This window comes from Pantherophis guttatus, chromosome 2 (genome assembly GCF_059756535.1).
Source record: "Pantherophis guttatus breed Tessera chromosome 2, ASM5975653v1, whole genome shotgun sequence".
Lineage (NCBI taxonomy): Eukaryota > Metazoa > Chordata > Lepidosauria > Squamata > Colubridae > Pantherophis > Pantherophis guttatus.
This window is the reverse complement of record NC_142064.1, coordinates 125067322-125093046: the sequence shown is the minus strand read 5'-3', so window position 1 is coordinate 125093046 and position 25725 is coordinate 125067322. Positions and strand designations below refer to the sequence as shown.

The 25725-nt window shown below is 43.2% G+C and overlaps 1 protein-coding gene across 8 annotated transcripts in view; it reads right to left on the bottom strand.

Moving 5' to 3' along the window:
- HDAC7 (histone deacetylase 7) overlaps positions 1–25725 on the bottom strand; it is a 229515-nt gene that overhangs the window by 25817 nt on the left and 177973 nt on the right. For all 8 annotated transcript variants that reach the window (XM_087886649.1, XM_034419318.3, XM_034419321.3 and 5 more), the window contains 11 exons: positions 23609–23711; positions 18196–18308; positions 15739–15858; positions 15298–15398; positions 12293–12415; positions 10682–10853; positions 8811–9019; positions 7512–7709; positions 6762–6990; positions 5081–5214; positions 1203–1323 (listed from right to left, as the gene is read on the bottom strand). In XM_087886649.1, the coding sequence (XP_087742775.1) occupies positions 1203–1323; positions 5081–5214; positions 6762–6990; positions 7512–7709; positions 8811–9019; positions 10682–10853; positions 12293–12415; positions 15298–15398; positions 15739–15858; positions 18196–18308; positions 23609–23711 (1623 nt within the window). The remainder of the gene's footprint in view (positions 1–1202; positions 1324–5080; positions 5215–6761; positions 6991–7511; positions 7710–8810; positions 9020–10681; positions 10854–12292; positions 12416–15297; positions 15399–15738; positions 15859–18195; positions 18309–23608; positions 23712–25725) is intronic.

The window sequence follows — 25725 nt, the reverse complement described above, 5'->3', positions numbered from 1 at the left end:
AAAGCGAGAGAAGGCAATAGGGCTGTAACCAAGTATATGAGAGTCAGATTGTTGGTGTACCACAGCGCTACACACAAACCATTTGAAAAGGGGGAGAATACATTCAAAGGAACTCTAGGAGTTTTAGTTCTCTGAAGAGGCAAATTGGAGAATGTTTTGAATCTTTACAGCAATGGCAATAGCACTTAGAGTTATATACTGCTTCACAGTGCTTTACAGCTCTCTCACCGGTTTACATCATCAGCATATTGCCTCCAACAATCTTCATTTTACCAAAGGATGGAAGGCTGAGTCAACTTTGAGCCAGTCAGGATTGAACTGCTGGCAGTCGGCAGAATTAGCCTGCAATACTGCAATCTTACCACTGTGCCACCAACGGCACTTTGAGGTAGACTTCTTAAGAGTTAAAATTAGTTTCAAATGAATTGGGCATGCTATATATCATGTGGACATACTTCCACTTTGGGGAAGAGTAGAAATAGGGAAACACTGTTGGTACACATATTTATGGATAGATATGCACATGCGATATAAAAGGTATGGTAAATCTGAAGCAGAATGCTCTGTTTGTAGTTGAAGAGATATTTTGCACATATAAAAGTCAGACAGAGAGAGAGACAGGGGGGTGGCCTCTCAATTAATTTGTCATTTATTTAAAATACTTATATGTTTCCTATTATGTATCACACAGAATCTTCTCATGGGATACTCTGTGGAGCCCCATCCTGCGAAAGTGACCTTGGGTTTGAGACAATGTTTAAGATTGTTGGACTGGAGAAGTCCTCATTCAAGCACTAGAGGAAAACACTGGCTGTATTATCTTTGAGGTTATAAAGGAGAAATGACTACTGTCTTCTTATGCCACTTGGAGCTCCCTAGAAGAAAGGTAGGATATAAATGAAATAAAACAGCAAATAAAGGATGCAAGAAGCGTGCAGCATAGCTGAAGAATCCTTTCATTTGAAACACCCTAGATTTTCCATTTCTTCTCCCTAGCACAACACTGACTAGATCTCAGTCATCTGCCAGCTATTAATCCTGGGATTGTATTTATCAAATGGACCATATCTACAAGAGACACCAATGCAGAGAGATTGCAAGAGGGTTCTGGCAGGTCTTGGCTCCAAGAGATGAGGAGAGTCCTTTTTGGCTCTCCTCAACTTCTATCCCTGGATGAAGGGAGACATTACATTGCTTCTTACCTGCCAATTTGCCGTTGTCCAGCTTCAGGCGACTGAGGGGGTTGGTGCCGTACAACAGCACGTGACGCTCAGTATGAACGGACTGCAGCTCCTCCAGCGTGGCTTTGCGTCCTCGAAGGCACTAGCAGAAAAACAAGGGTTGGTTTACATCACAAGAAGCAGACAACACAATGGGCTTCTGTGGATATTCCAGGAAGCTGACTGAGATGCTGGGGAGAAAATAATGAGGCTCTGAGAAAAAGATAATATTTCTAGGATTTGACTTACCCGTGTTTCCCCGAAAATAAGACCCTGTCTTATATTTTTTGAACCCTGAAATAAGCACTTGGCCTTATTTTTGGGGAGGTCTTATTATTTTGGGGCACATGGAGCAAGATGGGGCTCCTCTTGCTGTCTTAACTGATTTCCAGCTCTGCGTTTAAATATTTTCGGGGAGGGCTTATTTTCAGGGGGAGGCTTATTTTAGCGCATGTGCTCAAAAGCCCGATTGGGCTTATTATCAGGGGATGTCTTATTTTCGGGGAAACAGGGTATCAGCTGCTGCTTCAGGGCCAGTTGCAGCATTCTGGTCTTTCTAAAAATTGAGGCTGTCTCTAGAGCCTTGCTTAAAGGGGGAGGCACATCCTGAAAGGAGGCAGCCATTTAAGGTAGTGGATGCAGGGCCTCTCTTAAGAATGGACAAAGTCTGATCAGATGCCACTAATTCATGGCATGTATACAGATAGTGGTAGTCTTCGACTTACGACAGTTCATTTAGTGACCGTTCAACGTTACAAAAGCACTGAAAAAAGTGACTTATGACTGTTTTTCACAGTTATGACCATTGCAGCAGCCCCATGGTCACAGGATCGAAATTCATATGCTTGGCAATTGACTCATACTTATGACAATAGTTTCAGTGTCCTTGGGTCATGCGATCTCCTTTTGCGACCTTCTGACAAGCAGAGTCAACGGGGAAGCCAGATTCGCTTAACAACCAAGTTACTAGCTTAACAACTGCAGTGATTTACTTAACAACTGTGGCAAGAAAGGTCGTAAAATGGGCTGAACTCACTTAACAAATGTCTCACTTAGCAAGATAAATGTTGGGCCCAATTGTGGTCATAAGTTGAGGGCTACCTGTACTCTACGGAGAAATTTTCCCAAAGCAACATGACTGAAGCAGCTTGTACACAACCATTGTCCTAAAAGATTTCTGCAAACTGGTTCTCCTGCCAATGGGCCAATGGAACAATTCTGGGTTTTTTTTTTCCTTCCCTCTATTTCATCCATAAAGACATTGTCATGTTTAGAACAACCTTCTGGATCTCTCTCTCCCTCTCTCTCTCTCTCTCTCTCTCTCTCTCTCTCTCTCTCTCTCTCTCTCTCTCTCTCTCTCTGTGTGTGTGTGTGTGTGTGTAGAAGCACACTGTTGTTGCCTAGGAACATTCTATCCATCCACAAAGAATGTGCACATGGTCCACCTAGTTAATTTAGTTGGAACAAATACTAGAGATAGGAAGGGAATCTAAGTTTACTTTGCAGATATTAAGTAAAAGAAAAAAAACAGAGGAAAGGAAAAGCTAAATCTCTGATTCAAGCTATATGGGGATTGAAGGGCTTTAAAAGAAACGAAATGTCCATAATTGTTTTGAGATGTGTGAATGTTTCTGGTGCGATGCACATCTGTCGGGCATCTGCAAAGTAGGCATCTTCATAAAACCTGGCTAGAATTTATGGAACCTGCTTGCCGCTCAATTCATCAAATGCTTTTGAATTATCTGAGAAACTAATAGTGGTTTTTATGTCTACATCAGTGGATAAAACGTTTAACTGTTATGGAAATATCCATTGTTTTAATCACTGGCTGGAAAGATGATGATGGGGGAGGGCTGTAAGGAGAGGTATTTATGAAGAATTATGGCTAAGTAGGTGTTGCTTCAGTATGGGAACGCAAGGCATTGCTTTTTTGATTGGGTTTGGGTTCCTCCAGAAAAGGTTCTAAATTTCTTCATCTTTTGTTCTTCCAATCTACAGCCACCCCAAATGTACCGGGACTGCAAAACTCAGAATTCCAAGCAATGGGGTCTTCAGGACATTGCAGTCCAAACCACATGGAGGAGATTAAAGAAAGTTGTCCTATTTTTGACTTCCCCAACTTTCTTTTTCTGCTCTAACTCCACTCTAAAATGGATTGGAAAGTGGAACATAGAAGATTTTTTTTTTTTAAAAAAAATATCCAACCTGTTTTTTTTATACATCATCAAGAAAAAAACTTCCTCTCCTTTAAATGGAAAAAAGACTGGTTTATGTTTTTTCCAATTTCTTGAGGAGCTTAGAAATTAGGGCCACAAAAGTCTTACCATCCTCACCAAAATATAATAACCAGGTATTTGGAGGGATGGGGTGAGAAAGGGAGGGAGGAAGGGGGTAGAAGAACTAGTTAAATTGGAAAACAGCCAATTGACCAGAAATAATAAATAGGCCACCTCCTGTGTATTTTATAGCAGCCTGAGGTGCAAAAATCAACAGTGAAGTTTTTTTTTCACACCAAAGAATTAACTATTACCATCTGCTTTTTCTGCAGATGAAGTATTGCTCTATCTGCAAGATACAATTCCCAATAAAAATCAGGTCATTCAAATATTCATATAATAAGCCACTTCTCTCTCTTAGCCCTAGACTAAGGGTAGTTCAAAAATATCTGTCTACTAATCTCCAATGAAGAATGTGAGAAGAATCCTTTGTCTTACAGTGAATTGATTTGCACTTATTGAGAGAGGGGGGGGGGAGGGAGGGAGGGAGGGAGGGGGAGAGAGAGGGGGGAAACGGAAAGAGATTTAAAATGTCATTTCTGCTTGGAACACAATCTAATAAAATTACATGAAATCATAGGGAAGAAGTATGCTTACAAATAATATTACTCTCATAATCATATGCAAGTTTGAATCAATTCCTCTTTTAGATTAATAGTATACACTAATTTAAATGTACGTAGCCCTCAATTTATGACCATTCGTTTAGTGAGTGATTGTTCAAATTCCACAGCTGAAAGAAGTAATTTATGATGGTCCTCAGATTTATGACTGTTGCGGTGTCCCCATGGTCACGCTTGACAGCCAGTATATATTTATGTCCTGGGTCACGTGATTGGCATTTGCGACCTTCCCAACTGGCTTCTGACTGGCAAAGACAATAGGGAAGACAGCAGGGAAGGATGCAAATAGCTATCACGTAATGTCTTACTTAATGTGTGCTTCACTTAATGATAGATTTTTCCACTCCCAATTGTGGTAGTAAATCAAGGACCCTCTGTGTTGCTTCTTTAGCAATCTTTCCTCTATAAGGTTGACTCTTTCCTTTATAAGGTCAACAGAGTACTGCTGTTGAATAGCTACTCTGAATTTTGAATGTTTTAGAAAGTAACAGTACCTCTTTCATTTATTTATTTATATCGCCCTTTTACTATTTTTATAGACCACTCAAGGTGGCAAACGTCTGTCGTCTCTCATCCTGTAATAGGAAGGCAACAGTAGTAAAGCTAAAGTTCTGAGGGTGGGCAAAACCATGAAGAATTGTACATTTTGATTCAAATATGTTTCTAGCCCACATTGCTGCAGAAATTAATTGAAGCTAAAGTACCAGTGGCACGAGATGCCATTTAGTTTTCTAAAAACCGTTGCCCAAAATTTGTTTTTATAAACAACAACAAAAGCCCACCATCACCACTTTCCAAGTAGAAATGTAAATTTTAAAAAACCACCACCACCAAATTAGCCATTAGTAAAATGGCTTATTGAAAAGCTAAAAAATACTTGTCTTGTAGATTGTGTAGCTAAATCAGGTTGGGAGAATAGAGGATTGTTCTGTATTCACATCTGGCCTGCACTGCCCCCTACCTCACACTGGTTGCGTAGGCCACGTTCCTGCAGGCGAGACCAAATGCTCTGGATTCGGCCTGCATGCTCAGGATGGTTGCTGTTGTCTCCACACGAGCACTGATGTTTCAGCATGACAGAGTCATACACGATCCCTAAAACAGGATGAAAAGAGGCACCCAAGTCATTCACAAAGCTGGGGTTTTCTTTGGACTCAGTGAGTCTTCAGTGTTAGTTTAAACCTGAAGATTGAATTGCCTACTCCCGCTTCCCAGAATCATCTTTCCAGGACAAAAGACAGCCTTTGAGGGGAGAAGTTAGAGATAAATTTGGTTGAAGCTAATGGAATGGATGAATGGCAGGCAAAACCCTGTAAAGTTGGCTTTCTTAGCCTGGGTGAGGGGAGGAGCTCTTTTCCTCTTGGCAAAAATCATGTGACTGCAGCCCCATGTTAAAGTTTGGATGTCTAATGGACCAATGTCCTGGCAATACCAGCAGTCTTTGACTTACAACCACGATCGGGAGCAGAGTTTCCATTGCAAAGCAAGGTGGCTGTTAAGTGAGTAGCACCCACTTTTACAATCTTTTTTTTTACCACCATTGTTAAGCAAATCACTGCCGTTGTTAAGTGAACCGTATGGTTGTTAAGTGAATCTGGATTCCCCCGTGGACTTTGCTTGTGGGAAGCCAGCTAGGAAGTTTCACATGGTGGTCAGATGATCCCCGGACACTGCTACTGTTGTGGCCAAGTGCCCGAATTTTGATCACGTGACTATGGGGATGCCGTGATGCTTGTAAGCGAGAAGACTGGTGGTTTTTTTCATAATTCTGAACAGTCACTAAATGAATGTTCGTAAGTTGAGGACTACCTGTACGCTTTTCCTGGTCAGGAACAGACAGTAATTGTTTCTCTGTGTCATATAATACTGTATATATAGGTATATGCATAATTTTATATTTATTTATTTATTTTGTCATGTTTATGTAGTGTATATTGGAGGTGGTGACCCTTCGAGAGCTGTATGCAACAAAATTTCATTTTAATGCCAATTAGTGTACATTCGAAGTGGCAATAAAGTTATTCTAAGTCTAATTAGGGATTGAGGAAGGTGAGGAGGGAAGAGAATCCGAGCATGGCCCCAGATCATGTATCATAATAAGCCATGTTTAGTTTTAACTGTGGTTTGTTGAGCAAGCCACAATAAAGTTCACATTATGCTACAAATCATGGTTTGCAAACCAATAGTTAGAATTACATGTCACATACAGATGATGATGGAAGAAGAAGAAGGGAGTGGGGAAAATAACTTGCTGGCCAGAGTCGCATATCAATTGTTATGTACAACACTAAAGTCAAAAATCTCCCCTCTAGTCATGTGATCGCTTCCTGTTTTCTTGACAATAGTATAGAAGTAGCTTGTCACTCCCTTCTTGCAAGTTGTTTTTTCTTTTTTCAGTTTCACCCTATCACCCTTGGATTTCCTGATGGTCTACTACCCGAATATTAATCAGGTCCAATCCAGGTTAACTTTTTGGAGAATGTTTGGTTAAGTGCATCCATTGTCAATGACAATGAGAAGCATAAATATATATATTTCAGGGGGTGTCACCTTGAGTTGTATGTTGATTGGGCAGCTGTATACATTGAACCAATAAACAAAGAACTATTTACACAAAATCAAGGGAAAACTTTGTGTTTTACCTGTGGTGAAGCGTGGTTTGATGGATTGTTCTGGCACTGGAAGTGGGATGACCTTGGAAGACGTGTCCTGGCTAGGTAGACAGGCGGTGGCCGGAGCGGGTGAGGAATGAGCTCGTGAGAGGGGCCGGTGGCCTCCCCGTGCGGCTGGGGTCAGCAACGAGTCGGCAGGCTGCCTTCGGAGGAGCTGTTGCTGTTGCATACGCTGCTGTTGTTCCCAGACATAATGTGCCTGTGGATGGAATTAAGAGCCTGGTCACGTGGGGGAGTCCTAGTGCCCATCGTTTCCACTAAAACAAAAAGGGAGGCTTCTGCACTGGCTTGGCTTAGCAGCTGGCGCCCTCTAGTGCATTTGGGTGGCAAAGACATAACCATAGCCATAAGTTGGGAGAGAAATTAGAATTAGATGGGAGAGAAAATATCTATGTAGAGATTCTCAGTCATCCAGGTCCCAAAGGTGCTGAAGAAGCTTCTTGGATGAGAAGCAAAATGTCTTCAAAGAAAAAACAGAAAATCCACTTGCCTCTTGAAAAAAAAAAAAAACACCTTTGGGACGAGAGAGAAAAGAACAGGAAAAAGGGGTTCTCTCTGTGTCAGAGAAAAACAGCTAGATAAGCTCAGAAGCTTTCTAGGAAAGTCAAAAGGCAATTTTTGAACCCTTTCCTGGCACAGACACTGAAAATTAAAGGATGTTTCTAATCCAGTGTATGAAGGTCTAAGACGCCTTCCAGAGCGCTTGTTTGTTTCCAATACCTGATGAAGAACAAGCTCCTCTCGAGGCTGCTGACCCAACCTGGAGATCCTCTCCGCTTCCTTGCTGCCGCCTCCCGATGGTGAAGGCTCCCCCTGGCCCTGGGGCTGCTCATACAGATCTTCTCCTGCCATGGCCTCCATGTCTTCGGAAGAGGGGATCTGCTGCAGGCGAGGCTTCTCACTGGATTTGGCCATGCGCTGTGCAGGGGGTGGATGGGAGCAGGGAGACAATCATGAAGGAGCAGGCAAGCTCAGCAAACTCACAGCCATCCCCGATTATGGAAATACAAATGGTTGGCAAGTGATCTCAGCTTCAGCCTGTCATGTATACTCACCTATAAGCAGACCTTCAAATTTTAAAACAGAATATTATGAAAAATGTGCCGCCTGTGGATAAGCCAGTTTGTCCACAGACGGACTTATCTGTGAGTATACATGGGAAAGATCGGCACTTTTTAAAAGGTTTTACCATATATAGCCTCCCAGAGTCATTTGGTTGAGATGGGTGGCCATAGAAATTAAGAAAGAAAGACGGAATGATGGAAGGAAGGAAGGAAGGAAGGAAGGAAGGAAGGAAGGAAGGAAGGAAGGAAGGAAGGAAGGAAGGAAGGAAAAGCAAGCAAGCAAGCAAGCAAGGAAGGAAGGAAGGAAGGAAGGAAGGAAGGAAGGAAGGAAGAAAAAGCAAGCAAGCAAGGAAGGAAGGAAGGAAGGAAGAAGAAAGAAAGAAAGAAAGAAAGAAAGAAAGAAAGAAAGAAAGAAAGAAAGAAAGAAAGAAAGAAAGAAAGAAAGAAAGTAAGTCTCAGATAAATTGAAACCATTTTTTTTTGGGGGGGGGAGTCATTTTGGTACCTAAAATTCTCAACTTATCTACAAGTATATATAGTATTTTGAGAACTGAATAGCCTTCTGGACCTAGTGAGGCATCACACTTTCTCACTACAATGTGTCCTTTCCTTGCCCTGCCACAATCCATCTTGTGTGGTTTTAGCTTTTTTTTTAAAAAAAGAAATATTATTAATAACAGCATAATTAGAAAGATTTGATTTCAGATACACCCTTGGAAGACTAGGGGTATGCTCTATTGCCAATTCCGGGCCTTCTTTACTCTGTGCTTTAAAAAGGTTCCGTGCCCTATAAAATATAAATGAATGGCCAGGTAACTTTTCTCCATTAGTAATCTGTCCCCAAATGAATCAGATCTCTTGTGAGGTAGGGGTAAGAAATATGTCCTCTCCCCCAAATCCCTGGGATCACATCCTCCTGCTCAGTGGCTGAAGACGACCAAAACCTGGAGCCCACCTTTCCCAGCTGGGTCTGCTGCTTCAGATGCTCCAGGAGGAAAGCGTGGTGCTGCTGGTACGCCAGTTGCTGCTGCACAGTTCTGGGGTTGGATGGCAGAGGCTCCGAGCGGGTCCGTCCCAAGGGCTTATGGATCACCGGCATCGGCAGCCGCTCCGAAGGAAGCACTGAAGGGCTGAAGTGAAAGGGGACTGATCCCAGCCCTGGAACTGCGAACAGAAGAAACATGGGATTGAAGGTAGCAGGGGGTGCCCCAAAAGTCTTAGAGGCATATTCACATGTGGTGGGAACAAACGGATTCAGAAAACATCCCTTGCAAATGCTGTAAAGAGTCTGAGAGAATTCTTAAAACTCAGCGTGCATTTCTAGTCCATGGTGATGCAGAGCCGTGGAGAATGCAGAGAATGCAGTACTGCAGGGCTAACTCACTGCTCGCTCCAGCAGTTCGATCCTGACCGGCTCCAGGTTGACTCAGCTTTCCATCCTTTCAAGGTCGGTAAAATGAGGACCCAAAATTGTTGGGGGAAATATGCTGATTCTGTAAACCGCTTAGAGAGGGCTTTAAAGCACTGTGAAATGGTATGTAAGTCTTAAGTGCTATTGCTATGGAAAGAGTCTGTTCTAAATGATGCGCCGTAAGCATTAGGTTATGAAACTTGTCTGTTTTCAGGTTTCTAGTCCACAAGACTAAAATAAAACCCCCACAATAAACAAACAAATGAACCTAACTAAAATGACCTCCCAACAATACAAAGTGTCCCTTTTCACTCTCAGAATCACAGCCTGCTTATTCTTACTCTAAGGATAAAGGGACTGCAATTTAAAAAGAGGATAAGCAGGAGGGAATAACTTATACATTCTTCTCCCAAACGGCTGAAAATTGTATCAAAATTTGAAATCGCCAACAAAAACCCAGTGTCACCCCAAGAAACACATTAACAGACACTTATCCAAAGCATAAATATATAAAACACTGAAAATGCAACAATATAGGGATTAACTATAGCCAATTAGATTTTATACCTCCAGGATTAGGCATTTGGTACTTTCCAAAAATGTTGGGCCACATTTCCTACAACTGAGTTTGTGAGTTTTATTTTACAAGAGATTAAAATTGGCCCTTTGGGTAGGAGGTGGGAGTGTAAAATATCTGCAAGGGGCCACGTTACTGAACCCCGAAGTATAGGATCTCATTGTAATTTATTTACATTACATGTATATAGTTGCAATATTTCTGCACTTGATGTAAGTCTGCCTTAAAGCTCTTCTTGCTAATAATGCTGGTTTGCGGTTGTTTTTAACAGACGGTGGCATTTAAGTGTTTTCCTCCATGCTACAATTGGGAAAAGCTCTCTGTTCCTCCTCCTCCTCCGGGGTTGCCATGCACAGAAAAATGCTCTGCAGGTCCTGAAAGGCTAATCCCAGGGCATTAGTACGTACATCTTGAGCTGATTTTGAATACAACATCAAGTCACCTGAGATTTTACTGCAGTGATTGAGATCATCAATGGAAGCAGCAAAGTGAAGGCCGATGTTCAACAGGCCCACAGGAGCAAGCAGGACCTTTCTTCTTTGACAGATAGTAACCGTGCACCATGTCCCTGTTACCTCTTGATAATTATGCTCCTTCTGAAAGGCCTTTCTAGAAATGCTGAATGCTAATACCTGTGGGTGCACACCAAGAATTGTCCTACACCTTGCTAACGCTAGGCAGGCCTTCAAGTATTGCTGAACTCCAACTCCCAGCACCTCTCACCTCTGGACATGCTCCCTGGGGATCATGGAAGTTATAGTTCAGCAATCTAAGGAAGTGGAAGTTGCCCGTTTTCTGTGTTCTATGTTTCCCAGAAGATGAAAGACCGCATACTCACCTGTAACCAGAGGAGAGGGCTCCAGAATGATAACAGGATGAAGTCGAGGGGACAGAGGGCTTCCGGATTCGTGTTGCTCCAGGTTGGCAGGTAGGAACATGGGGGCGTGAGTGCTAGTCAGGACAGGCACCTTGTGTGAAAGGCCTGGGTGTGCCCTGTGGTCACCGTCCCCCTGTGCAGACAGAATTGGAGAGTGTGAATGAACAGCGTTTCTCTGAATCCCAAGTTATCCTTCCCCGACATTCTCAAAGGAGCAATGCAGAGAAATTAGCTGGGATGTTTGAAGAGACAAACAAAAACCAAAGAGAGAAGGAGGAAGGTGGAGTCGAGGACTTTAGGGAAAACCTTCAAATCCATTTTTTTAAAAAAAAAAAAAAAAATGTAGACATTCTGTTTTTCAGAATTTTTCATCGGTTTATGTTAGAGCAAGTGGTTTAGGAAGTTGACTTCTTAATGTTCTCCAAACTGGCTTTTCTTCTCGCAGATATTTCACTACTGTATTTGATAATACTGCTTTGTGTATTATCAGTTTACTGATGTACTGGTGATATTACCTGCCTGGTAATGAAACTTCTGCAGGAAGAGAAACAAACCCAGTAAACATCAAAAACCCAACAATCCTAGGCTCTCTCTCTATATATATATTTACCAATACTCTCATATATACGCAATATATTTACTCTTCTGGAAGGCACTGAAGATCTGGTTCTGCCAGCAGGCTTGGGGAACCCAGAGCGGGATGGAGCCCATTAAATGGCTCATGTGATCTGCTGCCGCCGGGGCGGGGGGTGGGAGGTGATTTTGTTACATTATGTACTATATTAATTTATTTGATTCTTTTCATTAGTTTTTATTGTTTTAAATGTGGTCTTATATTCTGTAAGCCGCCTTGAGTCGCCATGGGTGAATAGGCAGCAATATAAATTCAATAAATAAATAAGTAAGTAAGTAAATAAGTAAGTAAGACAAATTTAGCAGGTGAATTTTCATTCTCCATTCGCTGTTTCCTTCCTTTAAAAATGATCTACAGGTAGTCCTCGACTTACAACAGTTTATTTAATGACCGTTCGAAGTTACATCATCACTGAAAAAAATGATTTATGACCGTTTCCCACACTTACAACGGTTACAGCATCCCCATGGCTGTGTGACCAAAATTCAGATGCTTGGCAACTGATTCATAATTATGATGGTGGGTCATGTGATCATCTTTTGAAACCATCTGACAAGGAAAGTTAACGGAGAAGCCAGATTCACTTAACAACCATGCTACTAATTTAACCAGTGCGGTGATTCACATAACAACGGGGGCAAAACTCACTTAGCAAATGTCACATTTAGCAACAGAAATTTTGGACTCAACTATGGTCATAAGTAGAGGATGACCGGTATTTCCACTTAGGATTCCATTGGCCACTGTGATTCCCACCATCTTCTGCTGCCTTTCTTAACCTACCACATATCTCAAGATTGTAAACTTGGTTGGAATGCTGTTTTGGGAATCCAGCTGCAATGTGTCTAGCAGTTTCCTGGTTAGGAAAGTCAGACTGGAATGTGTCTAATCTACTGCATCAACCCCCTTTTCTCTTGCCACAACCTCTTAAAACATACCCTGGCAGATGCTGCAGAAGTGGCTGGTAATCCGAGGGTGAGAGCTGGGAGAGAACTACTGGTCTGAAGAGCATACTGAGCCAGTGAACTTTCCTGCATTCTCAGGCGCTGAGCTAGCGGGGCCTATAAGGAGAAAAGAAAAGGAACGTTAGTAATCCACCCAGTTCAATACCTCTCAGAACAGTGAAACTTGTCCTGAGTGTATTGTTATATGTATGGTGGAATTCTCTGAGCCTGGGAACCAAGAAGGGCATTTCCAATTACATGTCAACTCTCTGATGGAACCACATAACCAAAAAGCAAAAATCTCACAGTTGAAGTCAGCAGGTTTATCACTAGGGGAAGGAGCACGGTGGGTCACGTGGTTAGGACGCTGGTATGAAGCTTGGCAGGCTGGCGTTTGAGACCCAGTTGCTGCTGTGGGATGGGGTGAGCTCCCTTCACTCGCTCCATCTCCTTCTGACCCAGCAGTTTGAAAGCGGGCGACCATGATGGGTACCACTTCGGTGGGCAGCTTAGCGAGGACATGAAAGGAGTCCCCAATTGGGTGTCCTCCAGGCAATGGTGATGTCACCAGCCTTTCAACCCGGAAGCACTTCAGCACTCACAAGATGTTTGTAGTGATCACAAGGGGGAAAGGTTAGAGGGCCTTGGAAACTTTGATCCTCTAACTAAGTCGTGGTAAGATGGGGAGGATGCAAATCACTCATTTGATACTGCAAAAATGTCCATCTGTTCCTCATCTGCAATATTTGTTTAACTGGCCCACACCCATCCTTTACATAAGGGTTAAAGTAAGTGTGGAAGGATTCTCTGATTCTCATGCCAAGGAAAATAATATCAGAAATAAATGCTAGAAACCTTCAAAGTGACAAATAAAAATCTGTAGGAAGATTGATATGGAAATATGGGAGGAAGAGAGCTAAGCTTTACATTTTGGGAATATCAGATAAAAGTGGCATTCTTCAGCGTCGTTAGAACCACCCATAAGGACTGAGATAGCAGTTAAATTGCACAAATTAAATAGGTAAATTTATTAAATAGGTAAATGAACGCATGATTCTGTGCAGTAAGTCTACTGTATTCATCAAAACCTTTTGAGTTTGCCTGGGAATGTGGAGTGAGGAGAAAGGTGAATTGCCATAGCTCTGTTGGGTATCTGCCTTTCCCCTGCTATGCATTGTGAAAGGTAACAGCAGGGGTGGGATTCAAAAATTTTAGTCAGGGGTTCTCTGCCTGGTTGCTGGATGGGCGTGGCCATAGTGGGCGTGGTCTAGTTGGCCTCTTGTACCATGGCGGGTGGGGGGAGGCATTTTTGCCCTCCCTAGGCTCTGGATGCTTTTCTCGAGCCACTGGAAGGGCGAAAATGGCCTCCCCAGGCTCCAGAGGCCCTCTGGAGGCCAGAAACAGGTTTATTTCCAGCCTTCCCAAAATTCTGGTAGGCCCATTTTTCACCCTCCCTTGAGCCTCTGCTTACGCCCTGCATTTACCTGCATCCAAAACGGGCTGCATGGGGACTCCTGAAGGGGGGCATGGGCGGGGCCAGCCAGGAGTGGGATTTGCGGGTTCTCCGAACTGCACAGAATCTTAGTTAGAGGTTCTTCCGAACCCCTGCGAACCCCCAACAGCCCACCCCTGGGTAACAGGCATCAGCCACAGGTTCAGCCTGAAAGTAGGTGTCCATCAGGGGTATCAAAGAATCCACATTCTCTTACAGAAAAGTATGTGGTTTCACTTCCCTCCAATTCTGCTTTCTATCAGTGTGGCATCAGGGAAAGGCTCTGTATTTATTTAAGCCTTTCTTCTTTCACCTTTCTTCTGAACGTCCTATTGACAACAAGGACTGTTGCTGCTGCTGAAAACTAAGTGGAAGCACCTTATATGAGGTGAAACTCAAAGAGTCCATCAAGCCAGGTCCTGTTAGCTCTGACCAGCACCAGCCCTTTAGGGTTCAGTCTTGCCTAACAAGATTTGGAGTAAACCTAGGACTTCCTGAGCTCAACTGATGTGCTACAATTTTCTCAGAACAGGAATTGGCGAATGTATGAATGAAGAAATGAAAAAAACTAGCAAAGTCAGAAGAATATCCAAGAAAACCAAAATATAGCAATAATATAGCAATAAAAAAATAATATTTTTTTTCCCTTTGCAATCTATTTAAAAATGTGCAAAAACAATGTGGCAAAATACTATACAGAGTGGTGGCGGTGGGTTTCTTGATGTTCTCCGAGTTTGATGATGTTCTTACAGGTGTTTCATTACCAAACTAGGTACCATCATCAGCACGGATGATATTAAGTAGTTTGGTAATGAAACATCTTCAAGAACACCACCGAGTTCAGAGAGCACCAAGGATCTCACAGTTCAACCCTGAGCTATAAATATTCTCTTCTATTGATATTGTAATATATAGAGTACATGGGAAGTGGGATTCTTATATTGTAGAATACAAACAATCAACAGGAAACAAAAAAAAAAAATGTCACTGTCCCAAGGCATATTGTGTAGTAAGAAACAGACATACTGGGTCTTGCCTCCACAAATAGGATTTTGGTAGGTGGAGATGTTATCTCAGTGACCCTGCAACACAGCAGAGTTTTCTGTAACACTTCCAATCCAAGAGATGAATTTTTCAGCATCCATATTAAAGCGCGCACACAGGTTTTATATCTGATTGATTCTTTGAATGGGTGACTCATCCACCCCACCATGTAAGAGCAGGGTATACATTTAGTAAAGGAGTGTAAAATGGAAAGGAGACCCAAAACCATTAAGCCCCAATTGATAATAAGTGCCTTCTAAGGTTGAAATTAACATGTAATTTCTGACTGAAGAGCAGAAGCTAATTTGCAGAAGCTTCCCATTTTACTCAATGGCTAGAGGTTTGGCTCAGCTGCAAGCAATTGAGTAAGCAGCTATTTGTAAGCCCCTTGATGGCGCTCATTCTTCATCTCTCAAGGTCCATGTCATCAGTTGTCTTGGCTACTTTCCTATGGGTTCCATACCTCTTGGACAAGCCCTGGTGCGGCTCCATGTTCTGGCACCAAGCTGTCGTTGGGTGAGCTGCATCCAGAGACTGGGGTGCTGCTGCTGCTGGGCGATGAATCTGCAGGGGATGAGAGAGGACACAAGGCGTTGGTTACGGGACAGGCAGAACAAGCAAAGTGAGGGCCAAGGACCACCATCCCAGAATCTGTAGCATAAGCACAACTGGTTGGGGAAGATTGTTTAACCCTGAAATTGGGATCATTCTAGGCTTGTCTTCAAATGAACTGCTTAGAAGCTCAAGGGCTGCTATGCGGAGACCCATCACATCCCCAAAGGTGCCAATTCATTATCCCAGGAATTGTTTCAAATTGTCTATCTCTGCTCCTTTCTAATGACAAGGAGCGCACACCAGAAAAACAGTCCCTTTCCAGCAAATCCTTTGTAAGGGTTCTTCTTACCAATGGCTTCTGCCGGGCGCCTTTTCAAGGAAGGGGGAGCGCTTTCCTTCCGAGTCAGTGGGTTTTTGCGCCGTTCAGTTTTTTTAGCTTTGCAGCGCAACTTCAGGTTGGGCTCAGAGGCTTAAAAAAAAAAAATACAGAGAAGAAGTCAGAAGTGCTTGGAGCAAAAGTCCACCTAGCTCAGAATAGAATGCATCTTACTACAGTGCTTAGCAAGACACTGCAGGGAGACAGGTGGTTCAAGGCATTTGGCACCACAAAATCAACCAAGGCATTTGCCAGCACACTAAGATGAGCATTATCCAAGACCCACAGCAATGCAAATGATCTCAGATCATCCAGTTTATTTAGTCTCCTCTGTCTTTTGGATAAATGTCTTTCCCAGAGACTTTGGCACCTCAAGTATAACTTTTTAGTTCTCAGGCTTTCAAACTGGATTTTAAATTAATGTCAATTCATATTGCTTTAGTTTCTGAATGGCCGCCTTGTGGCTGTATATAGTGGTTTTATTTTGCATTTTATTTGGTTTTATTATATATGTTTTATCCATTTATTTAGTGTCTTTTATTGCAAATCACTGGGAGAGTTTTGACTGTTGGGGTGGTTTAAAAATTATCTCCCACTGAACAACTGAATTCAGGGAAAATGCAGGGTTGGATAGAGGAAAGCCTGTTGAAATATTGCCAACAGAATGGTCAAAACAGCCCTCTAAATGAAATTATGGGAAGCATCTGAGTCACATCTCAGCTTCCACTTCTCTTTTCACTGCCTGAAGGATGCAACTATTTTTATAGTGTGAAGACCACTCTAGCCTTTTCAAGGGGTAAGCCAATCCCAACAAGTAGAGGGCCTAGGACAGGGGTGTCAAACTCAAGGTGTGGGGGCTGGGTGCGGCCCACAAGGTACTCAGATATGGCCTGCGGGCCACCTTGGAAACAGCAAAGGGCCGGCCCGCAATGGTTTTGCCAGTGAAAATGGGCTCCCGAAGTCCATTTTTGGCTGCCACAGCCTCCTGCAACCCTCTGCCAGTGGCAGAGGGTTGCAGGAGGCTGTGGCAGCCAAAAATGGACTTCGGGAGCCCATTTTCGCTGGTAGAGTGCTCGGGCCACCACAGGTGCCCCCAACAGGAGTAACATTGGGCTGGCCATGCCCACCCTGGCCATGTCCATCCCAGCCCCCTGAGATCATACACCACTCTGATGCGGCCCTCAATGAAATTGAGTTTGATATCCCTGGCCTAGGACAAAAATTAAGTATAAGAGAAATTAAAAGTAACAGAATTAATATCATATTAATATATTCTCTACAAAAGACTAGAGATCGATTTCCCATGTACATCTCAGTTTAATTTCTCTAATATCTCAACATAATACAGCAGCAATCCCAAGGCTGCCTTTTTTTTTTTTTTTTGCTTCTGCTTCTTTCTATCTGTCCCCATTCTTCTTCCTCTTCCCAGAAAGATTTCTGTTCCAAGGAAGTCTTTTGCAAAATCACTGCTTGAGCAAGAGTTTCACATTTTTGTTAATATCACCACTATTGCACCTCTACAGTGATAGCACATTCACACCAGCTTTCCTTCATTAGCACTTCATTAGTAGAGAGTGGGAGATTCCAATTAAATGCCATGGCCATGAATAATCAAGAGGAGTTATTGTTTATGTTTGATATGATCCTGCATTAATGGATTTGACAAGGAGCCATCTTTTTGTAGGAGATTAGCCCGGAAATCTGATATTTTTCCAGTTATCACTGTTGGGAGACTGAACTTTGGGTCTTCATTATGCGAAGCATATGCTCTGCCAACGACTTATTTCTTTAAAGAGGTTGTGACAACAAATAAGTCAGTGGCCTTTCATTTATTATTTGATGGTTCAGGTTTGTCCCCCCGTTGCTACCAAAACATTGAGATCCTAGAGAATATCTTGTTTCGTGAGCAGCATACACATTCAAAGCAATAAAACAGAACCACTTTTAGAAGATTGGTGAAACCAAAGGAAGCCCCGTTGCAAGCTTACAATCAAAATGACACGAGAAGAAAAAAGAGCAAGGAGGAGGGGAAAAAAAACAATCAAACTAACAACCAATGGTGTCACCTCCTAAAAATCACAATTTAATTCCTAGAATATTCAGCTGGAACAAAAAAACAAAAACACAACTATATGAAAAATAACGGTGTGCATGTATCTCAAGTAAGTTCGTGTGAACTTCCACTGATTCCTTTCTTTTACTTGTTTTTTTTCTGAACAACCCAGCAGCTAGCTATGCCTTTGACATTGGTTTATTATGCAGGTACAGGCAGTTCTTCATATTAAACTCTACACTATACAATGATTTCCTGGCAAAAGTCCAGTGTTATTATTCCAGCTAAAGAAGAGCATCAAGGCTCTTCCACTTCCTTTTTTCTTATCATTTGGAAACTTAATAGCCTCAAAGAGAAACTCAAATAAGACCTTTTACCTGTTTTCCTTAACGGAAAGTGCTCTGGAGAACCCCTGGAGTTGGGGACAGGAGGAAAAAAAGGATGGAGCATAGGATTCGGTGGGCCTTCATGTTCCATTGGCTCCAAGGACCTGGATAAAGCACGAGAAAGAGATTTGTGGGTAACATTCCTAGATCAGTTTATGTTAAAGATTAAGGGAAGGGAATGAGCCTGCGGGTTAGGAAGTCTCCAGTTGAAATCTAGCCTCTTTGCCAAGATTCCCTAGTCAGCCCATAATTCATTGCTGATGTCAACCATGAAGTGAACCTGTCTGAAGCCATCTTGGAGTCTTCAGGGTCGCCACACAAAAGTGGGAGGGGGAAAATAGTTAGATGGAGTTTTGTAGCCAAAACAAGAAAGTTTTCCTGTGGGAACCAAGGACATTCACGCAGGTGGCTGGCCAGAGGAGGAAAAAGTAACAAGGCAACTGGCCAGCACCTGGATTGGACAGTGTGACCAGTGACTTGGGGGGGGGAGGGAAAACTTTTACTTTTAATTAGGTGAAAGCTGTGGGAAACTTTAGATTAGGTGAAAACCATGGGAAACTTTCACCAGTTATACCAATATGAAGTATCCAATAAACTGTTCTTTGAGGAACCTGCCTGCCTTGGAGTTCTGTTTCTATGGGTTGAATAATTGGAACGCTGACATCAAGCCTAATTGTCAACCCTGAAGCAGTGGTGGAATTCAATTTTTTTTACTATTGGTTCTGTGGGCGTGGCTTGGTGGGCATGGCTTAGTGGGCATGGCAGGGGAAGGATACAGCAAAATCTCCATTCCCACCCCGCTTCAAAATCTCCATTCTCTCCCCTCCTGGGGGAAGGATATTGCAAAATCTCCATTCCCTCCCCACTCTGGGGCCAGCCAGAGGTGGTATTTGCTGGTTCTCCGAACTACTCAAATTTTCCACTACCGGTTCTCCAGAACCTGTCAGAACCCTGCTGAGTAGCACCCCTGCCCTGAAGTGAACCTGGCTAAAGCCATCTTGGGAGTTTGCAGGGTTGCCATCTGCAACTAATTTCACAGATTAATCTCTAGAGGTAGCAATATTCCTGTTCAATTGCAAATGTCAGAACTCAAAACTGGTCACTACTACCTGCAAAGCCTATGGTTGGCTTCCAAGCAAACATCTCAGAACTGCTTCTAGATCCATGCTGGATCATGAAAGGCTGAGGCCACAACTTGTAGGATTGAGTCGTGAAGAAATAAGCTAAGGAGGTATTACACTTTTCCTTCAGAAGCATTGTGAACAAGTAGCTTTGAAAGTCCTGCCCAATTTTGTTGTTCTGAGCTGGTCAGCGCCATTCAAAGTTGAGGTTTCGAGAGGATCCGCATGTCTCCTTAGGTAAGTAACGACCACAAACGGCTTTAAGAACTTAAGTTTGGTACTTCTGGATCAACATGTGAAAGACAGCAGGATGAAAGAGCAATTGTATTGTGATGGGTTTTCAGTGTTCTTTCCAATTATGAGGTCACTGTCTTCTGAAATAAAGGTTCTGCATCTTGGTTTTTAGGGAATGTTCAGTATCCGTAGGATTGTGTAAGGTAGGGTTTTTTTCTCTCTCCTTCATTCTTTGGAAACCCTGACAAATTTGCCCATTCAGGGAAGAGAGGGCACAAAAGAAACTTTCAATCTGCTGTATCTCCTTCATCATTTTTACAATTATTGTTTAGATTGCCTCTCTCTCTCTCTCTCCCATAGCCTTACCTTTTGACTGCAATAAGGAATCAGTACATATAGGCCATGTTGGATTTGCATCCCGCATTGGCCCCAGAAATAGTCTTTTTTTAAAAAATTAAATAGCTGCAAGCCAGTGCTTTGTTTGAAAGCAAGGCTGGATTATCTACTGGGCCTGACGCCCAAGGCCAGCCTAGAACCTCCCAAAGGTTTATGAAAAAGTGTTACCCACTGTCACCTCTATGAAACTGACATTGCCTTTTTCCTGTGTGTGTGTGAGACAGGCCTCAAATCACCCAGCTGGTTTTGTGCCTAAGGCAGGTCTAGACTTGTGATCTCTTGGTTCTGGCCTTGGTGCCTTTAAGAACTACATCAAACTGGCACTTATACATTGTGTACACTCAAAGTCCTCACAGACTTATTTTAGGATCCTGCATTATGGGACGGCTTAAGAGCCTACAAAGACCTTAATTTAATCTTATACAGACATATGATTATTACTGAAAAAGAGGAGGTAAGCTTGGCTTAGGGGGCATTACTTAGAGCTGCCGTGGCGCAGTGGTTAGAGTTCAGTACTGCAGGCTACTTCTGCTGATCACCGGCTGCCAGCAGTTTGGCAAATCTCATCAGGCTCAAGGTTGACTCAGCCTTCCACCCTTCTGAGGACGGTAAAAGGAGGAGCCAAAATTGTTGGGGGCAGGATGCTAACTCTGTAAACCACTTAGAGAGGGCTGTAGAGCACTGTGAAGCGGTATATAAGTCTAAGTGCTATTGCTACCCACGTCACCAACCAGCTTCCTAGTATTTTGTGGTTGGCTATGACAACTATAAGGGGACACGGTGGCTCAGTGGCTAAAATGCTGAGCTTGTCAATCGAAAGGTCGGCAGTTCAGTGGTTCAAATCCCTAGTGCCGCGTAATGGAGTGAGCTCCCGTTACTTGTCCCAGCTTCTGCCAACCTAGCAGTTTGAAAGCACGTAAAAAATGCAAGTAGAAAAATAGGGACCACCTTTGGTGGGAAGGTAACAGCGTTCCGTGCGCCTTTGGCATTTAGTCATGTTGGCCACATGACCACGGAGACATCTTTGGACAGCGCTGGCTGTTTGGCTTTGAAACGGAGATGAGCACCGCCCCCTAGAGTCGGGAACGACCAGCACATATGTGCGAGGGGAACCTTTACCTTTACTATGACAACTATTGCAGCTATTCTGAGAAGGTGTTTGCTCTTCCCTCCATGGTGGCCATTTTAGGAAGCACTCAGGACATGCTTTCCAACCAACCCCACATCCAAACTATTCATTGTATCCCTGTTCTCCAGAATCAATGAAAATCTGGACAAGCACCATAGATGGTTGACTGGTGCTTTCGAGGATCAAGCCCCACTTCAACAAGACCACTCATGCCTTGGTCTGCACAAAACCACAGCTTAACCATAAGTTATCCTGGCCTCCTACAACGTGGTTGGGGATGACTAGAGTCCTACTCCAACACATCTAGTTTGCTTTAGATTGAAAGGGGTGTTACCAAACTGCCTATTTTGTTACAGGGTATGTGTGTTTGTGTGCATTTAAAGAAGCATTCCCCCATCCTGAACAGAAATATTGCTCAGAAGGAAGCTTTTTTCCATGCCTGTCGAGGGCCCCCGACAGGAAACTAAAGCCAGTGAAAGTCAGCAAGAGCTGAGTAGCTTCTCCCTTTATAGCAACACCCAAAGTGCCGTGTCTGAAACTAGGTCAAGGACTTTAGCAAGGGTGTAACAATAGAGAAGAAAACAGGACACTGGTGTGTGTTTGTGTTTATATGTGTGTGTGTGTATGCGTGTGTGTCCAACTAGTCCTGGACAATGCAAGCAGAGAAATTATCTTAGCTGCAAAAGATCTACCAGGGGATGTAATTCAACCCACACAGATCAAGATCCCAGGGCTATTAACAGGCTCATGTTCTCTTTCACAGAGGACACATCCATGAAACAGTAAAGGCAGGTTACGGTGCTATAAAACAAAGTGGACTATAGTGCTTCTAAAAATATGCAAGGTGGTAAAGTGAATGAGGCAAGTATGAAAGAAAGTCAAGTCCTGTAAGTTGTAGCCAGGGCTGGAGAGGCTATCCCAGCCAGATTAAAGTTATCTGTTTAAGTGGGGTGACATTGATCATGGATAACTCAAGGACATCTACCTTTGATTAAATTGGGGCGCGATGCAGGGTACAGCATCAACCTAATCAGTCAACCATTCCCTCTTTTAGATCCTAAAGTTCTTTCTAATTAGAATCTCAGAATCAGAATTGAGCTGGAAGGGACCTTGGAGGTCTTCTTGTCCAACCCCCTGCTCAGGCAGGAGACCCTATACCAGTGATGATTAATCTTTTTGCCATCACATGCCAAAAGTGGGGGGAGTGCGGGAGGGTCACTCTTGCGCGCGTGCCCACACCCATAATTCTATGTGCCCCGCGCATGCATGTGCAATACCCCCACGTTCCCCCCACTTTTGGCATGCGATGGCAAAGTAGGCCGGTTTTCCACTATACCCAGACTCCAGAGTCTTTCTAGGAATCTGGGGAGGGCAAAAATGGCATTCCCCACTTCCCCGGAGGCCCTCTGGAGGCCAGAAACAGCCTTTTTCCTGACTTCCAGTGGGCCCAAAAGGCTCGAAAATCAGCTGGACGGGGCGTGTATACACGCTGGAGCTGAGCTCGCGTGCCCACCAATATGGGTCCGTGTGCCACCTGTGGCACACATGCCAAAGGTTCGCCATCATGGCCCTATACCATTTCCGATAGGTGCTATCCAGTCTTTTCTTAAAAACTGCCAGTGATGAAGCACCCACAACTTCTGGTGGCAAGCTGTTCCACTGGTTAACTGTTCTCACTGTTAGGAAGTTTCTCCTTAATTCCAGATTGCTTCTCTCCTTGATTAGTTTCCATCCATTGTTTCTTGTCCTGCCTTCTGGTGCTTTGAAAAATAGGTTGACACCCTCCTCCCCCTTTTTTTTGTGGCAGCTCCTCAAATACTGGAATACTGCTATCATGTCCCCCCTAGTTTTTCTTTTCTCTAGACTGGCCCTATCCAATTCCTGCAACCGTTTTTCATGTTTTGTCTCCAGGCCTTTAATCATCTTAGTTGCTCTTTTTTTGCATTTTTTCCAAAGTCAACATCTTTTTTGTAATGTGGTGACCAAAACTGGATGCAGCATTCCAGGGATGGCCTTACTAAGGCTTTATAGAGTGGTACTGATACTTCACATGATTTTGATTTTATGCCTTTGTTTATACAACCAAGGATTGTATAAGCTTTTTTGGCTGCTGTCGCACACTGCTGGCTCATGTTTAAGTGATCATCCACTAGGACTCTAACCTTGAGCCAGGTTTTGCCTAATTTGTACTTGTACCTTTGTTTTTCCTGCCTAGGTGTAAAACCCTGCATTTCTCCACATTAAATTTCATGTTGTTGGATAGGGCCCCTTGTTCAAGTCTGTCGAGGTCTTTTTGGATCCTGAGATTGTCTTCTGGGGTGTTGGGTTATTCCTGCCAGCTTAGTGTCATCTGCAAATCTGATGAGTTCCCCTTCTATTCCCTCATCATTCCTGCAAGCTGTATTGGTCATGCTGGTTGGGGATGATGGAAACTGTAGCAAGACCAATTCTTAAGAAGATATTAAGAAGTCTGTTGATGTTCCAGCATGTGAGGTTTGCCAATGTATTTCTAGAACCAGATTACCTGTATGGCATGATGGGAGCATTAGTCCTTTCCAGAGCAGCCTGTTGTTTTTTCAGGATGACTTCTGCCAGCTTCTGCTTCACCACCATACTTGCTACAGCACCTGTTGAACAAAAACACAGCTGGTAACTACAATGAAGCATCACAGGCCAGCTATGGTACTCATCTCTAATTTCCCAATTTGGTGGCTCCTACAAATGGATTCCCCTGTTCAAATGCACCCGGTAACATTTGACTGGACTCAAACATAGGGAAGATCTTTTCATTAAAGCCACCGAGATCCCACAGGTGGGATGTAAATCTTAACAGGTAAAGAAAGTAAGAAGGCATTTCAAGAAATAAGAGACAGATCATGCTGAGAAAAAATTAAGATTGTGGTAGGCTGTGAAGATTTTATCTCTTTATCCTCAAAGGGCATCATTCAGAGATGTACTGCATGATCCTCTGTTTCCCTGATTACTGCAGGAAGCTGCCTTACAGAAGTCCCCCCCCCCCTCTCTCTCTTGTTTCATCTCAGGATTGTCTAAACCATGGGTCACCAACCTTGGCAACTTTAAGACTTGTGGACTTCAATTCCCAGAAAGTTGCCAAAGTTGGTGACCCCTGGCCTAAATGACTAGTAGGGAACCCCCACTATTTCAGGGTGGGGTCTTTCCCAGCTCTCCTTTCCTACGGATAATACAGACAAAATCTGGCAAAGAAGACAATAGCAGACATTCTATCAACTAATTCTGTCCATCAAAACCTGCATCAAACCCCAGTCATAATTTTCTGAATTAGTAGTCTTCTACCAGGTGTGTCATTAAGTCAGAAATGTATCACTTCTTTCTTTCTTCTAGTCCCAGATCATGCTTGATCAAGGCAAGGGAAAAAATAGCAAAACTAATTTATTTTTAATTAAATCACACATCCATTTTCCCTCAAAGCTATCTATATATTTAGATAGGATGAAATAGGTTTATGAAGTGGAGCAGAGGAGAACATAATAAACTACAGCTACAATCATAGCTATATCAACATTGCAACAAGAAGAAAAGATTGCTAAGTATATGAAAGACTGAACAAGGCTGATGAAAGGCCGATCTTTGATTGCCATCTTTCAAAGCTTGTTCATGCATGAAACTACGAAATGGCTGCCCTTAGCAACGTTCGAGCAAGTATCTCGCACACTTTCCGATAAAATACAACTTACCTGCTGATTTTGAAAAAGAACACCATATTCAATCACACAACAAGATGATTGAAAGCATCTTGCTGTTGAAAGTAATTTTGCTGTTGATATGGCAGTACATTTCCCAACAAGGAAAGGTACTGCCATATCAATAGCAACTTACTTTTCAGATTCAAGAGAAGCCGTCTGGAAAAGAGCACCCTGTAGGAAGGACCACTGATTTCAAATCAAAATCAGAGCAGCAGCAACAGGCAAGGAAATTTCAAAACCTATATTAGTCAAAGAAACAGCAATAGAGCGGGACCTTGGCTTAAGAACACATTTGAGTTATCAAAGAAAAGACAGGAAACCGGAGGTATTCAGCAGGTTCTGACCAATTCTGGAGAGCCAGTAGCGGAAATTTTGAGTAGTTCAGAAAACTGGTAAATGCCACCTCTGACTGACCCTGCCCCCATCTATTCTCTGCCTCCCGAGTCCCAGCTGATCGGGAGGAAATGGGGATTTTGCAGTAACCTTCCCCTGGAGTGGGGAGGGAATGGAGATTTTACAGTATCCTTCCCCTGGAGTGGGGAGGGAATGGAGATTTTACAGTATCCTTCCCCTGGAGTGGGGTGGGAATGGAGATTTTACAGTATCCTTCCCCTGCCACGCCCACCAAGCCACACCACACTCACAGAACCAGTAGTAAAAAAATTTTAATCCCACCACTGCAGGAAAACCATGTTCCCCCACCTGTTGAGGAAGTAGGACCGAGGTTAATATTCCCTAAGAACCCTACTTAGACTTGGTCTCGATGAAGTAACTCTTCCCAGATCTCCCCAAGGAAGATCGTGCAACTTGCCATATCAGGGCTAGGCTATGTTGCTACAAAACCATCGACAAGGTGCTGAATGGCGTGGGAAGTGGCTGCAGGGAATTCCCAGGCATGTATCACTCAGCAGATCTT